General features: G+C 40.9%; 1 protein-coding gene across 1 annotated transcript in view; it reads right to left on the bottom strand.

Moving 5' to 3' along the window:
• Nucleotides 1-15077, bottom strand: part of PPARGC1A (PPARG coactivator 1 alpha) — a 97261-nt gene that overhangs the window by 17926 nt on the left and 64258 nt on the right. The window contains exons 8-10 of the mRNA XM_006207014.4: nucleotides 5417-6332; nucleotides 4761-4865; nucleotides 4498-4618 (exon numbers count right to left, since the gene is read on the bottom strand). Of these exons, the coding sequence (XP_006207076.1) occupies nucleotides 4498-4618; nucleotides 4761-4865; nucleotides 5417-6332 (1142 nt within the window). The remainder of the gene's footprint in view (nucleotides 1-4497; nucleotides 4619-4760; nucleotides 4866-5416; nucleotides 6333-15077) is intronic.

Below are 15077 nucleotides of genomic sequence, written 5' to 3'. Positions count from 1 at the left end.
AAATGCCAAAACAAAAGCTTTTCCTTTTTTCTCTTGTCTTTAATATTAATTACACTCATCTGATGCAGGAGGTGTTCAATAAGTGCCTGCTACTAGGGGAGCACTCTCAGGGGAGAAACAAAACTATAGCATCCAGTTTACCAACATTACCTCCATCCAAGTTCTACTGAGAAATACTTTTTACTGTCTAAGGTTGGATACATGTGCATAAATCCAGGCTAGTCTACTTAAGAGCTAATACACAAATAAAAGCTAAGATGCAAGTAAACACAGTGATGTCAGAAAACATGAAAACTATAGACTGAGTGTATGTGTAACCACTTTTCCTAAAACTGAAAAATTTCTAAGAAGTGAGTTTAGACTCCTAATATAACATATTCACCCATATGAAGAGCTCTTGAAAAAGGCTTGAATAGAAAATTTTATTTTCTCTGAAAAGAATAACTGAGAAATTACACATTTATTTTTTTCATTTGGAAGAAGCTGATCATCATCAGTGACGATGCACTGTTTCTGGCTCCTGGGCTGCACACTGACCCTCGGAGAAGAGAAAAGAAATGGCGCAGTCATCGCCCAAGCACATCTGGTTTCGGTTTTAAGCACTGAGCCATTTCATAATGTCTAGATTTGCCCTTTAAATTAACATCCCATTATCATGTTTTCTGGCAGGAAACTGTAGAGATTGCAAATGAAGTTGGACTTAGAACTCCACGAGAAATTAGAACACTGACAGTTTAGACATTAAGTACTAAACTCTGGCTTGCAGAGTTCCAATATAACCTGAATTATTTCAGGCCTACAAGACTGAGATAAGCAGAGGGTGAACTGGTTTTTGAGAGTGTAGGGATGGAAACTGGAGGAAAGAAGCAACTTAAACAATGGCAAGATTCAACCACAACACGTGAGTCTGTGTTAGTAATTACTAATGAGTATTCTCTTCTTAACTCTGATGTGACGCACTGAAGTTGGTCTCAATAAAGACTTTTAGAGGCATAAACAATAAAAAGTTTATAGATGGCCTAAACCATCTCCTTCTTATGAAATTAAAAAAAATTATAATAAATAATACTACAATAATAAGAGTAAGGTGGCAAAGATGACAAATTTTGTAAAATATCATTACATGATTTTAACATTTTTTTTTTCATTTCCTTTTGGAGCCTTTCATTTCCTTTTGCTGGTCTTCTAATTATGTGATTGATTTGAATTAATGAATCATCCAGCCCCACACTCACAATATTCCATATGTAATTTGCTACCGATTCATGACTTTAAGGATGTCTCAGCAAACTGGATGGAAATCGCCTTCCCGGCGACTTGGGCAAACTGTCCTAAGTTCTTCTAGCTGTTCCACGAATGACTTTTCAAGCCAATCTAGTCAAATAAGTCAAAAAGCATTGCCCTGACTCTCCTTGCCCAAGTCCATAAAAATATACTTCACACACACATTATGGCACAAAAAAGCAGATCATTTTGAGGGAGATCAATCAGAAAAACTTCCCACGGGGAATCTCATTAAACAGTTCCACTATGCCTTCCAGATAGTCTTCAAAATATTACGACTTACAAGACCCTTTAAGGATCTGGAACCCTCCAGATTTATTTTCTGCCACTGCTGTAGCCCAGTGTTCTAATTAAATGACTAGCAGTTTCCCAACACACCTTGATCTTTTCCAGAGATTTAGTATGAGCTAAAGTCTCTGCCTAGAAGACTAATTCCCAATGAAAATATAAAACACCATATACAACTTTTAAATTTTCTGAGGCACATTTTAAAAAGTAAAAAGAAACAAACTGAATTTTAATAATATATTTTACTTGACTCAATATAGCCAAAATACTATTGTTTTAATTTGTCATTGATACAAAATATTACTGAAGTATTTAACATTCTTTTTTGGTACTGTCTTCAAAATCTAATCCTCTTAGAGTGCATCTAAATTTTGGACTGGCTGAACTAGCCTTGCAGCTAATGGCTACCGTACTGGATCGCACAGGTGTAGAAAACCTTTGTCCTTCCCTCCCTTTAAGTTTCAAATCGATCTCATCCTCTGCAGGGATGCCCTCCCTCATTCCCAGGGATGGGTTCCCACTCATATGCCACCTCAGTACCTTAGATGAATCCATTACAATAGCAATTAACACATCCTATTGCTTCTTTGTGTATCTTTATTAGCCAGTAGACTTGAAGTTCCCTGGATGTGGGGACTAGGTCTTACCTAATTTTCTATCCCAAGCACCTAGCAAATGTTTGCACTTAAGGTCATGCGTTTTCACTTCTGTTAAGCAGAAACAGTATACAATTATCCAAGTGGAAGTTGGTTTAACAGTAAGTCCCAAATGTTTATATTATGCTCTTACTACCTATGAGTAAAGTAAACAATCTCTATGCCTAGTTTTCTTTTTTTAATCTGCTTTAAAAAAAATAAAAATCTCAAAGCCAAAACTCTCACAAATATCTAGTTAATTTATAATAATTTAAAATAAGACAAGTTGACATTTGCACTAAGCTATCTTTCAAAGGATAAAGACTGTCCTAGTCAAAGAATTAACTAAGGAACTGGACAACATTTGTGACACAAAGGAAAGGCAGAGTGTATCTGCTTCTAAACCAGAGCAAGTGACCTCAAGAGTGCCTTTGGCTCAGGCATCAACTGTAGAATGTAGACCAGTCTCACTATTTGATCTATTTGGAAAAAGCCTAACTAGCAAAAAGACTCCTCCTTTCTTCACTCTAGTAAGTATCTAGCACCAAATCATCTTTGGAAGGAATGGAATAAGGATATGTCATTTCTCTACATTTATCTACGCAGCTTTGGTCATAGCTGTGTTATATTTTGTTCAAATGAGCAGATATGTGATAAATCAATTTCTCTCTTTAGTGTCACTCTTTTGAGAAGACACGTGAAGATTTTTTCATCAAATATGAATTTGAAAACACTAAAATAACTGTTTTCTATATGTTTACTCAACATGATTCTCTTTTGTAAAGATTAATAGCAATGCGCCACATCACAAGGCTTTGTAAACTATGTGGCGTTCTATCAACGTGAGTTATTGTAATTACTGAATAGGCTATTAATTAAAAACAGCAACATTAGAAAAATTGAATTTTCAATTTCATTAGTCTTTTTAAGTGTTAACTAATGATACTCTGGCAGACCTTAATATCACAGCTCATTTGAAAGTTGAGAAAAATGAGGAAAAGTGTTATAATTTGCACAAGGCCTTTGGTTCGGTCTTACATAGATTCAAAGTTAAACAGCAGCAAAACCTAGACCTTTAGCCTAAGTATTCAATTACTCCTCCCTTCCTTCTCCTTGAGTGCCTGAGTTACCAAGCCTCTCAGTTAACCTTTTTCCTCCAGCTGATAAGTGTTGCCAATGCTTGATTTTGACGCCATTAGTCAGCTCGTTTATGTAGGTTTTTCAAGATTTTGTTGATGGTCATGGTTTGTCTTAAAGGTACCATGGAAATCTAAACTTTAGAGTTAAAAATCATTTCCCTAAGCCCTGGTTAGCTTATAGGCAAGATGCATGAAAGGCTATCTTCACTCAAATGACTCTGAACAGCTAGCACAGACAGACAGCAGCTGCAATGTACAAAAACAGTGCCATTTCTGATGGATTGGTCATGGCTCCCCGGAGCACCATATTGGGAAAGTCCTTAAGGCTCTCTGGGGGCACAGTTGGAAAGAATTCTCTAATTAATTAGGAATCTTTGCCTTGGACAAGTACTGGGCTAACATTTGGAGGGTCTCATTTTTATCTTCTAAGGTCTGACCAACAGAGAATAAACTAGAGTCACCTAACCTGGAGCCCTAAATGGTCAGTCCTCTTGATATGTCAAGTTAATGCAATACCCTGCGGTAAGTGGTGCTGAAATTCCATAATAGGTTACTTAAAAGTGATTCATAAGAAATGTGGATGCTGGGTTGAACCAGCACAAGGAAGAAATGATGACATTCTTAGCAAATCTTCCTCTACTGCCTCCTTTAAATCTAACTTGAACCCAGTCTCCTCATGGACAATCCAATCTTTATGCCTGCCAGAAAGACAAAAACTGAAACCAAACAGGGATATCTACTCATTTTCTACTCAGAGAAAAAAATCAGCAGAGAATATTAAGAAAAACTCATCCTCTGGCCCCATGGGACCAGTTATCTGACTGAATAAATCTCCCCTCCCACCATTTTTAGAAACAAAAGTCAAAAAACAGCAATGAGCTTCAAGATGAATAAGAAATAAGTAGTATGAATGAGAAATACACTGACCTAACATTTTGTTTTCCAATAATCTGCGTTAAGAGGGATTGAGGACTCACTGACGCTTTAAAGCCAAAAGGCCAAATATGGCATATTCTAATAGAGTCTTTATTTTAGTTTCTAATCTACCCCCCAAAAAAGACAGAAGGAAAAAGAAAAAGAAAAGAAAGAAGAAAAAAAAAAAAAAGAAAGAAACCCTCCTGTAAAATGAAAGTTAGCTCCAAGCTGCTTACAATTGCCTTCTGCCTCTGCCTCTCCCTTTGTTTGGCCCTTTCAGACTCCCGTTTCTCATACTCTTTGCGGTATTCTTCCCTCTTCAGCCTCTCGTGCTGATACTCCTCGTAGCTGTCATACCTGAGAAACATAACTTCATCATTAAGTCAACCACCTCCATTTGCACGAGCAAAACTTATCACAAACTGGGGAGGGGGCGGGGTTTCAGAAAACATCTGGTCATCCATGAGGAGGGGAGGGGCGGAGCGGGAGGCACCATTACCTGGGCCGCCGGCTGCAGGGCGATCTTGAACGTGACCTTGCGCACAGCGGAGAATTTCGGTGCGTTGGGTGTCTGCAGTGTCCTGCCTCATAGTAGTAGCCAGATCTGGGAGGGCGGGGGAAACAAAAAAAGGCATTTGCCACTGCCGGTTAACCCCAGTTTAAGGGCACGACGGAACATCCCCTGGAACTCCGTGTTAAAGAAGCCGGCTTTGGCTTCCCAGCTACTAGGGAGATTTCCCAGTGACGCTTAGCGATCACCTAGTCAGCTTAGAGGTCTGGGAGTGATGTGTTCTCTTCCAGCGTCTCTCGTTGACGTGAACGCCGAACGCCAGTCTGGTACACTGCCAGCTTTATCTTGCATGGACCTCAACTACCCTGGCCCGGGGCAGCTCTCCAGGTAATGGAAAAAGTTAGATGAGCAAGTTTCTTACAAATTGCTCTCTCTGATCTGACTGGCTCAAGGCACTGTGCTCAAGGATGACAGATTTAGGAGAAGATAGGGAGGAGTGAATGTGTAACAACAATCTTGTTAGATCCAGCAGCACCAAGAATGTGGTGGTAAGGGGCTGGGCTGCCTGTGGATTTTGAAAGCATTTTTTTTTTTTGACTTCCTGGGGACTCCTTAGGCTTTGGGTGGGTTTTGACAAGGTTTACCTTGAAGAGGATCTACTGCCTGGGGACCTTGATCTTGACCTGGAATATGGTGATCGGGAACACGACCTGCGTCGAGAAAAGGACCTTGAAGGAGAGCGCATCCTTTGGGGTCTTTGAGAAAATAAGGATTTGGGTGGTGACACGGAATCTCTACACGGAGAGTTAAAAGAAGAGCAAGAAGGCGACACATCGAACAACGAATAGGGCTGCGCGCCATCCCACGGGGAGTTCAGTTTATCACTTTCATCTTCGCTGTCATCAAACAGGCCATCCATGGCTAGTCCTGAATTTATAAACATAGGTAGTTTGGAGAATTGTTCATTACTGAAATCACTGTCCCTCAGTTCACTGGTCTTGTCTGCTTCGTCGTCAAAAACAGCTCGACTGGGATGGCCGAAATGCTTGTTCAGCTCAGCTCGGATTTCCTGGTCTTGGAGCTGTTTTCTGGTGCTGCCGGGAGAGACCTGCCTGCTCGCCTCCGAAGTCTCTCTCAGGTAGCACTGGTCTGAATCTGTGGAAGGGCACATCTGCCCCTGCCAGTCGGAGGAAGCATCTTTGTATTCTAGTTGTCTAGAGTCTTGGAGCTCCTGTGATATATTAATAAGTATTTCCGTTTTGGAATTAATTGACTGACAATAGTCATGGTCACCAAACAGCCGCAGACTGGGCCGCCTGGCCTTCCTTTCCTCGTGTCCACTGGTGAGCACTGAGGTCTTGCTGAGCTGTGCGTACAACTCCGACTGCTCCGGCCCTTTCTTGGTGGGGTTATTGCCTTGGGTACCAGAAGACTCACTGTACCGGGGCTTCTTTGATGGCGGAGGTACCACAGTCTTGCAAGAGGGCTTCAGCTTTGGAGAAGCCCTAAAAGGGTTATCTTGGTTGGCTTTATGAGGAGGAGTTGTGGGTGGAGTTAGACCTGAGATAAGAACAGAAAAAAAAAAAAAAAGGGGAGAGAAAAAGAGAAAAGAGACAGGGATAATGTTATTAAACTCCAGAATCTGTTTTCCTAATTTTTCCAAGGTTTCAGACAATGATTAAAACTCAGGGAAAAGAGAAGGAAACTAAATTCATGACAAGACCTGAAAAAGTGACTCTGTCCCCCGGAGCCTCTGGCACCAAGAAAAGATGGATCCACAATGCAAGGCAGCACTGGAAGCCGCAATATTTTGTATTTCAAGCACCAGTGCTAACAGATCCGGCTTCCCAGAGAACACGGATGTGTCACCACCGGCCTCCACAGCACCAAAGCTCAGATTTTCAAGGGCATCTTACAGTCTGTGTTATGGAAAATTAACGCGGCAGGACTCAGGGGAATCACAGAATAGCTTTGGTAGCATTTGTCTGCAAAGAACGCTGGGGAAGATGCATGTGGGTCAGGACTTTTTGTACAATCAAGGATATCTACCCACGCAGCCAAAGAACGAGGCGACTTTAAAAAAAGAAAAAAAAAAAAAAAAAAGGAAGGGATGACTGCAAATGCCGGGCAGGGTGGCAATGACACGGGCAACTTCAAAGTAAGTTTGGTAAAATCCAGCAAGCGAGCGCAGGGCACCAGACAACTCTCCAACCTGACGGCAATGATTCTTTGTCTCCACAGTTCATTAACTTAGTAAACCGTGGCTAATGTAGGTATAATACATTCTTGTAAGCATAACTAATACATTCTGTCTAAAATATGGTTCTGCAACAGAAACCTAAGTGAACAGTAACACTAAATACTGCAGTGCCAGCGGACCATTTTATTTGGAGCAGCACATTGGGGCAGGTTACGAGGCTAAGGGATTAAAAGGAATCCAAGCTTTTCGCAAATAACTAATTAAAGAAATGAAAAACTAAAGGAAGAAGGGAAAAAACAAAACCAAGCAAAACCTGGCAGTTGTTGCCCTTCTACAGAAGGGCAGACAATTCCATCAGAAGTCACGATGGGGAAGCCTGTGAAGGCTGGTTGCCTCTGTTCAGTTTCACCCCCAAGTAAGTCCTTCTTGTCCCTTTGTGCCGAGGAAGAAGAATCGTGGAATGACTCCAGAGTCAGGGAACTTTGAAGAAGGGCAGGCTAGAGTTCAAATAACTTCATGCTTACAAGGGAACATTTTAGTTTACAATACACTTTTTATTTAGGAGGATGGGTGAATGCTATTCAGCAAAAAAAAAAAAAGAACTTCAAGTCCGCTAACAAGCCTGGGGTTAGACTTAAGGCAACTGCATATTTCAAGGCGAGGCAGAGAAATCTTACCTCGCTGGGAAAAAAAAAAAGTATATATATTTATCAAGAACCAAGTAGGTCACAGAAAGCCACACGAAATTTTGGTATGAACACAAAGACACTGCCTCTCTCCCCTACTTTACAATAAAGAGATAGAAGAAATGAATATTTTCCTTAACTTGAAAGATTTTGCACCCGCATTTGGCGAAGTTTATTATGCACAGTTAATTCTCCCTAAATAAGGGAAGAAAATGTCCAAAAATGCAAAGCTTTTTTGACTTTTAGAAATCTATCGCAGGAAAGTTTAGAATGACAGGGACATGCAAACACAAAGAGAAGAGGACACTGCTCTCCCTTAGTGCCACATCCGAGTCTCAGGAAAGCGTCCCTTTATTAGCAGCCTACTGTATGCCTACCCCCAACTCTTGGCTCGAAGATAACGGGGCGGCGGTGGGGGTTGATGGCTGGGAGGAGAGACATTACTGGATGAGTCATCGCTATCAACAAAGCCCACTCATCCTGTGCTCCATCGTCCACAGACAAGTGTAACTTCCACTCAACCTAAGAAATCCCTACATGGCCAGTCTCCCCTCCCCTCTCCCCTTCCCCTCCGCCTGTCCCTCTTCCTCCTTCACTCCCTCCTCCCCTCAACTCTGGCTCTTTCTCTTTCTTTCCCTTATTTCTCTCTCCTTGTTTCCTTCACCTTTTGCACTGCCCCGTGCATTCACACTGATTTCTACCACACGCTACCTTCAATGACCACTACACCAAATTTAAAGATACTAATTCTCAGCAAGCAAATGACAAGCTCTCAAACATTTCTCACAGGAAGCTAAGATGCTTGTAGAAACAATGATGAATAACCTCTCTTTAATGAGTAAATAAGTCAAATACTCCAAATGACATAGCCTCTGAGTTGGGGAAAATGACATTCAACCTCCTCAAATGCAACTCCATGACTCTTTTCCTGATACTCTGAATTAGGGCAATTTTTACTTTTCCAATAATTTACTGCCAGGATCACTCACCTGATGCTCATCAGATATTGCTATGTTTTCCTGCTTATCTCTTTTTGAATGTGAATTATATCTTGTCTCTCCAAACAGATTAGAAACTCTTAGTGGAATGTTGCTTGGGCCACGTTTTTTGCAAAATTTTTCACTCCTTTTGATTTTTCTGGATCCTCCTTTACTTGTGAGTCTCCCATTTCGGTGGCCCAGGGGTCACTTGGGAAGCTGGCCAAATATTTTTAATGACAAAGTTCACAGACCACATACGGAGAGCCACTGTCCTGTCGTGTTATGAGGTCCCTTGCCTTGATCTCAGGTATATGTATTTTGACTGACATTCTAGACTTATAAAAAGAAACTCTGAACTTCAGAAACACCAAATTAGGCCACTATTAAAGAGAGACTAGTTCTAAAAATAGCTCAGCTATCTAGGGATTTTAAATATAGAAATTCTTTTTAGTCTTGAACATTCGAAACCCTTGTCCTTAGAACCTAAGCTCATTATCGCTTAAATAACTGGTTCTCAAGCTGCTCTTGGAAGTGCCGACACCCACTCTGATTGTAGTTTCTTGGAGTGAAAAACAAAGTCTTTTACTTCTTTCACTTATTAGATGGCCTGTGGCAATTAAACAGACATTTGCTGAGCAACTACTATGTGCTGAATATTCCACCGTATGCTGGCATTTCAGGGACTCAGCTCTCAGGACTCCCGCATTCTTTTCAATAAAGAGATAATTGTTCAAAATTTGCAGTAGGTACACTTTCTTGCCTATCAGCTTAAAATTTACAGGAACACTCTGAGATAACCAAGTACACCCGGTGAGTGAAACCATCAGGGCTGCACCTGTCTGTCGGCAAGTCTGGTGAAAACAACAAACAACACTCGCTTAGTAGAGGGAACTTATTCTAGGGTCTGAGAGTAGGTGGGTAGGGAAAACTGATTCAGATCTTTCCCTGAACTTTTTTACTGTTTACAAAAACTCCTTTTATCCGAGAATACCCTAGAGCAAGACTGAGAAATCTCAAGTACCCCAAAACTTCCTACCACCAGCACCTAATTGAAAATCTATTTCCAGATTGAGTTGAGACTCAGAGCAAAATGAAGTACAAGAAGCACTTTTTTTTTTCCTTTCAACACAATGTCCAACTTTCAGTTGCTGAGGCTGTGACAGGGAACCTCTGGCTGCACAACTGAACTAACTGGATTTCTCTCACCCCATCTCCCCGACCCAGAATCTCTTCCCCGGTGGGCGGAGGGCAGCCAGTACTCAACGCCTCAACGCCACTACCCTGGCTCATCTTCCCACTAATCGCCAGACTCTCAATTTCATCCCACAAGCCTAAATCAACAGTGCTAATGCCTCCCATAACCTCCGGATTCTTTCCTATGTGTTGATTTTCTGGGGAATGTGTACATTTTGGTGTTGACAGTACCAGGTATATTCCATGCTCTCTCTTGAACTTAGCAGGTTTTGACAGATTTATGTGAGGACAGATGGCCATTACAGGCTGAAGGCTGACAAGAGGCAGTTCAGAACATTGTTAACACACTTGCACAAACTCTCAGCAGTGCAGCACTGTGCAGAATGTAATTCAGACTATAGCTTTTTTATTGCTGCCTATTTTCTTTTGTCAAAAGAGCCTGCTGTGCAGAGCAACAAATGGCTGCTATTACCCAGAATGTAATGGGTGTCAGACAAATCACGTAACACAAACAATCAAGAGTATGTAGGTCATATTTCAACAGAGCACAACCTTAGCAATATTTATGATTACTGCATTGAAATGTGCTCTATAATAAACAAGTACCTCTACATCACTTACACTTACGCACTTCTGCACAGCAAATCTGGGGGAAGTGGGACACAGTCCACAGTTATCTTTTTCAACAGCCCCTTTCCCCCCCCCCAAAAAAAAGTCAGAGACAAGTTTTGTTTTCTTTTGTTTTTCATTACGTGCTATAAAACGATTTCCTTTGAGGAGTTCTCTTGTTGGGTTTCTTTGCTTAATTGAATGACTCTGATAAATGGGGAGTCCTCTGCTCAGTGTTTTGTGTGTCACTCTTCACCCAGTGATTTCGGCAAGGTTTTTTTCTTTTCAGTAGTTTACACAATTTTCCTGTTTACATTTGACAGAATCGACCGCTAAATCTGTGACTCGCTTTGGAGTTTGACAGTGGGATTCTTCTTGGGTCGCATGCCAATTCCAGTATTTCTTAAGGAAAAATAATGAGAAGATGTGCTTCTGATTTGCTTAAAAACCCACCAAAAAAGGAGGGACTGGGCAGACTTGGGAGACTGTGACTTGAGTTCCAAGCACATATTTTAGGCCTCAAGAACTTGGAGTGGATGTCAAGAGAACACAGGAAGGGCTGATAGTCCATAGGAACTGTTACTGCTACATCAGTTGTTAAAATATTTTCTTGATAAAAGCTCCTCCAGCGCCCTCTCTTCACCCCTAACTTCCCCCAGACTCCCTGGATCTCCACAAGAGCTGGCAACCAAGGTGTTAACACCTGGTACAGAAGGGCCTCCCACCCCATTCTGGTACCCAAGCTGGCATGTCCAGTCTGACAGATGGAGACCCTGTCTTTACTCCCTTTTAAGTATGTCCTACATCACCCCGGATTACTGGGGAACACACTGGCCTTACAGAAAAGCTTCACAACATTCCTATGACACATGTCTAATCCCCCAACTCTTGCTCATGGAAGCGGAAGATAATATAAACTGGCCCTCGGGCACTTTGCCACAGACCTGGGGCAGGAGAGGGGGTCGGGGTGGGAGAGGGTGAAGTCGGTCTTTGCTGGTGTCTCCCACCAAACGCCTGAGGCTGATGTGGGTAAGCGTATCACTTTACTATCCTTGGCTTAAAAGAAATTGGATAGTACCATTTCCAGAAAAGAAACCTGAAGAACTTTTCAGATGCTGGGGAGAGAAGAATGAGATTAAAAATTTAAAAAAAAAATGAAGGAGATGCTTGAAATATGGAAGAAATTCCTGTCACTATGAGTTGCCAAACATTGGAATAGGCTATAAAAAGAATTTGTCGGGCCTCCCTTTCTTGGCATCTTCAGGCACAGGAATGGATTATATGACCTGTCAAAATCACTTTCCAGTTCTCTATCGCTGTGGTTTTCCTTTAAAACTACCAACTATTGCTTACATTTTGCTTTGGTCTATTTCTCTACAGATAAGTCACATCCAAAAGACGTCTATGGCAAAAGGATACAGCAAATTTATGCTGTTTGTCAATATTCTAGCCAGCAAAATGAACTTTTAAATGGGAAGTCCAAAAAAGACAATCTAAAACTCCACATAAAAGAATAAGAAATTACTCATTGATTGGTTAATGAGTGGGTTTTTTTAAGTGCAAGCCTACTGAAGCGCACTTTGAGTGACTGCCAGTTTAAACCAAGGGAAGACACTGAGTGAAAAACAAATGACACCAAAAAATCAGAAGTCTGCCATCATGATAATCAAGGGGAAACGTACATCTCAGTGGAGGAAAACACTGCTAAGGCAGGGTATTAGGGTGAAGAGACTGCTGATTATTCTGTTTTTCTCATTTTCTTAACTAGCTCTAAAATAATTATATTGTTTCTTATTACCTTTATAGTAGTAACAATAAAACATTTATATAAAATACACATACATATGCATACATATATACATATATATACACACACATATGTAAATAAAATACGGCTGTCAGTCACTTTGGTCCCTAACTAAATCCCTCCATGTCCTGCAGTTAAAACCATCATGTTGTTGAGCTGACACTGCTTTGCCATTCCCATTTCAGTAACAAAAAGTCTAGCACTCTGCAACTCTCCATATGCAATAGATTTAAATGCCTTCTGCCAAAAGAGCATTCTCTTTCCTCTCATCTTGCTTTACTAACAGCTATTTTGAAATCAAATTAGTTTTTACACCTGTAAAAGAGAAGCGTTTTTTTTATCAGCCAAAATGAGCTAGTTTAGGACAATCACAAAGTCAGACCATCTGGTGATACCTAATAAAGCAAACTTCCCGTCTCACCCCTCCTGTTTCCCGAAGATGCTGCAGATGGGGCAGAGGGCTGATTCTGGAGGTCTTAGAATTTTGTTGACTCTTTGCACTTTCACTTAAAGGTTTGGAAAAATCTCACTAAAATTTGTGAGAGTAAAGAAAAAGAAGACACCAGAAAGGCCTGGGCAATAGCTTAATCCATTTCCTCAGTCCCAACTAAACACATCAAGGGTGTACACCAAGGATCAACAAATCAACAACATGAATGCTGTCTCCACCCTGCCTACCCTCCTGCTGCACCTGTGGCAGACATCACTAATCGATCATGACACTCCCACTGAGTACAGACTTGGCCTTAGAATCCTTCTCAACACAATGCTTCTGGCAGCCGATACCAATCAATGACACTTGGCAAGTGAAATCAAACCTAAAATTTAACATAACAGATGCCCACTACTATCTTTAAAATTCAGGCTTCAGGAAAAAGACACCATCTCTAGTCAGACAGACCGGCCTTGAACCCAGGGTCCACCACAGACCTAGAATCAACGTATTGCTTTTTCCTCAACAATTAAATGGGCAGAGAGTCGGGAAAAAAAATACATGTGAAGTGCCTACTAGGGAGTGTCTAACCTCCAGAATTTGCAGTGACAGCAGAAGTACCTGTTGTTAAGAGAATATCCAAGAGGAGATTTTCCTACTTTGATTTGGCAAATCCCACACCCACACCTAAAGCATGGGGTACCTGACCACAAAAAGAATACATAACTTCACATATGAGAATGCCAAAGAGGAGAAAGCATGAAGGCCAATAAAAGGAAACAGGTAAAGGTAGTCAAAAATCGAACCGATGAGCAGCAAGGAACAGTGACACCTGCAGATGAATTTAACATAGGATTAGTAATCAACCAAATTGATTGAACACTTACATATGCTGGCACTGGACTCAGCTTTGTTCGTGTTTGAGCTCATTTAATTCTCACAGTGACTCAGTGAGATGTAGGTACTGTCATTAGCTTCATTTGCTACATGGGCATCCTGAGTCTCACAGAATTTAATTAAATTGACCAAAGGTCATAAAGCTAAAGGAGAGTAGATCCAGAATTTGAACTTGGGTCTGTCCAATATCAGAGCCAAATTTTGTCCAGCTTCACTCAACTACGCTGTCTGATTTTTAGAAATCATAATTGACTGCTTTTATTTGGAGCTTTGAAGCTTACAAAATATACTGGTTCAGACTGAACCACATGAAATTGCCCTTTTTTTGGTATGTCAAAAATGTTGAATACTGGCAGTTTTATGTTTCCACGTATACTTTAGTATCTTCTGTTCCACTGCTATCTTCTCCCCTTTCCACCTACATGCTTGAAAATCTGATGCAAACACTTTTCTCCCTTAAGGCTCCCCAAGTCAGTGGAGAGCTCAATTTCCTCCAAATGCCTTTTCAGAAACCAGCTCTGTCATTCACTGCATAATGGTATCGCCTTAATGCTTCTCTCAGTCCTGAGCTGTCTTCACAATGCTTTTCAAACTTTTGCACACCCAGGGTATTTAATGTGAAGCTACGTTACAGTGTTCCCTTTGATAACTTCTTTTCTTCCCTTTGGTGATTTTCTTGAGGCACAGTGTTTGTCACATCCCCCAAACACGACTACATGAAAAATTTTACTAAAGATGTTTAGTGGAGATAGAGGTCGTGAACGTTACACATTGTCTAGCATTTCAAACCCACAAAACGGCTATCAGAGAAAACAAAACTAAACAAAACCAAACCCTGTCCTCCCCCCATCGCCCCCTGCAGGCCGGTTTCAAACTTGCCCCTCCAGCCCTTTTCTACAACCTCTAAGTCTTCATCTCTTAAATCTCCTGCAGCTCTAAATTATTTTGTATGTAATCCAATTTGACCGCACATCTGCTTGCCTAATTTGCATCTGCACTCTGAATACTACCGTGCTTAACAAATGAAAAAGCAACCTCTGGACCCATATTCCTTAGGAGGTAGCAAAACATGATAAATAATACACAATATTTTCCTTTCATGTTACTTGTGTACAATACGTATGATTTTCCCAACTGACTATAAGCCCAAATCTTGGACACAAGAACACAAGAACTTAAACAGCACCTACTGTGAGCCAAGTACGGTACTTCATACTGTGCACACTTAGTCTCTATGTCTTACATTCGCTGTTACAATCCCAAGACCTATCACACTGCAAGCATAGAGCAGGTATTAAAAAAACGTTGGTAAACTGATTTCCACTGTACTCAACAACCTTTCAAAGCACTGAAAAAAAAGAGATTTGAATGAGTACGCTGAATTCTGGTTCACCGACAGAAAGAAATCCACTGCATATATTTTTAAGGATTTTAAGTGTTTTTTTTAAAAACTTCTTCATTAAACCTTCACTGGCCTTTCAAATTTATAACTAATTTAT

This window comes from Vicugna pacos, chromosome 2, assembly GCF_048564905.1.
Source record: "Vicugna pacos chromosome 2, VicPac4, whole genome shotgun sequence".
In the NCBI taxonomy this organism is placed as follows: Eukaryota; Metazoa; Chordata; class Mammalia; order Artiodactyla; family Camelidae; genus Vicugna; species Vicugna pacos.
This window is presented reverse-complemented; position numbering and strand designations above follow the sequence as displayed.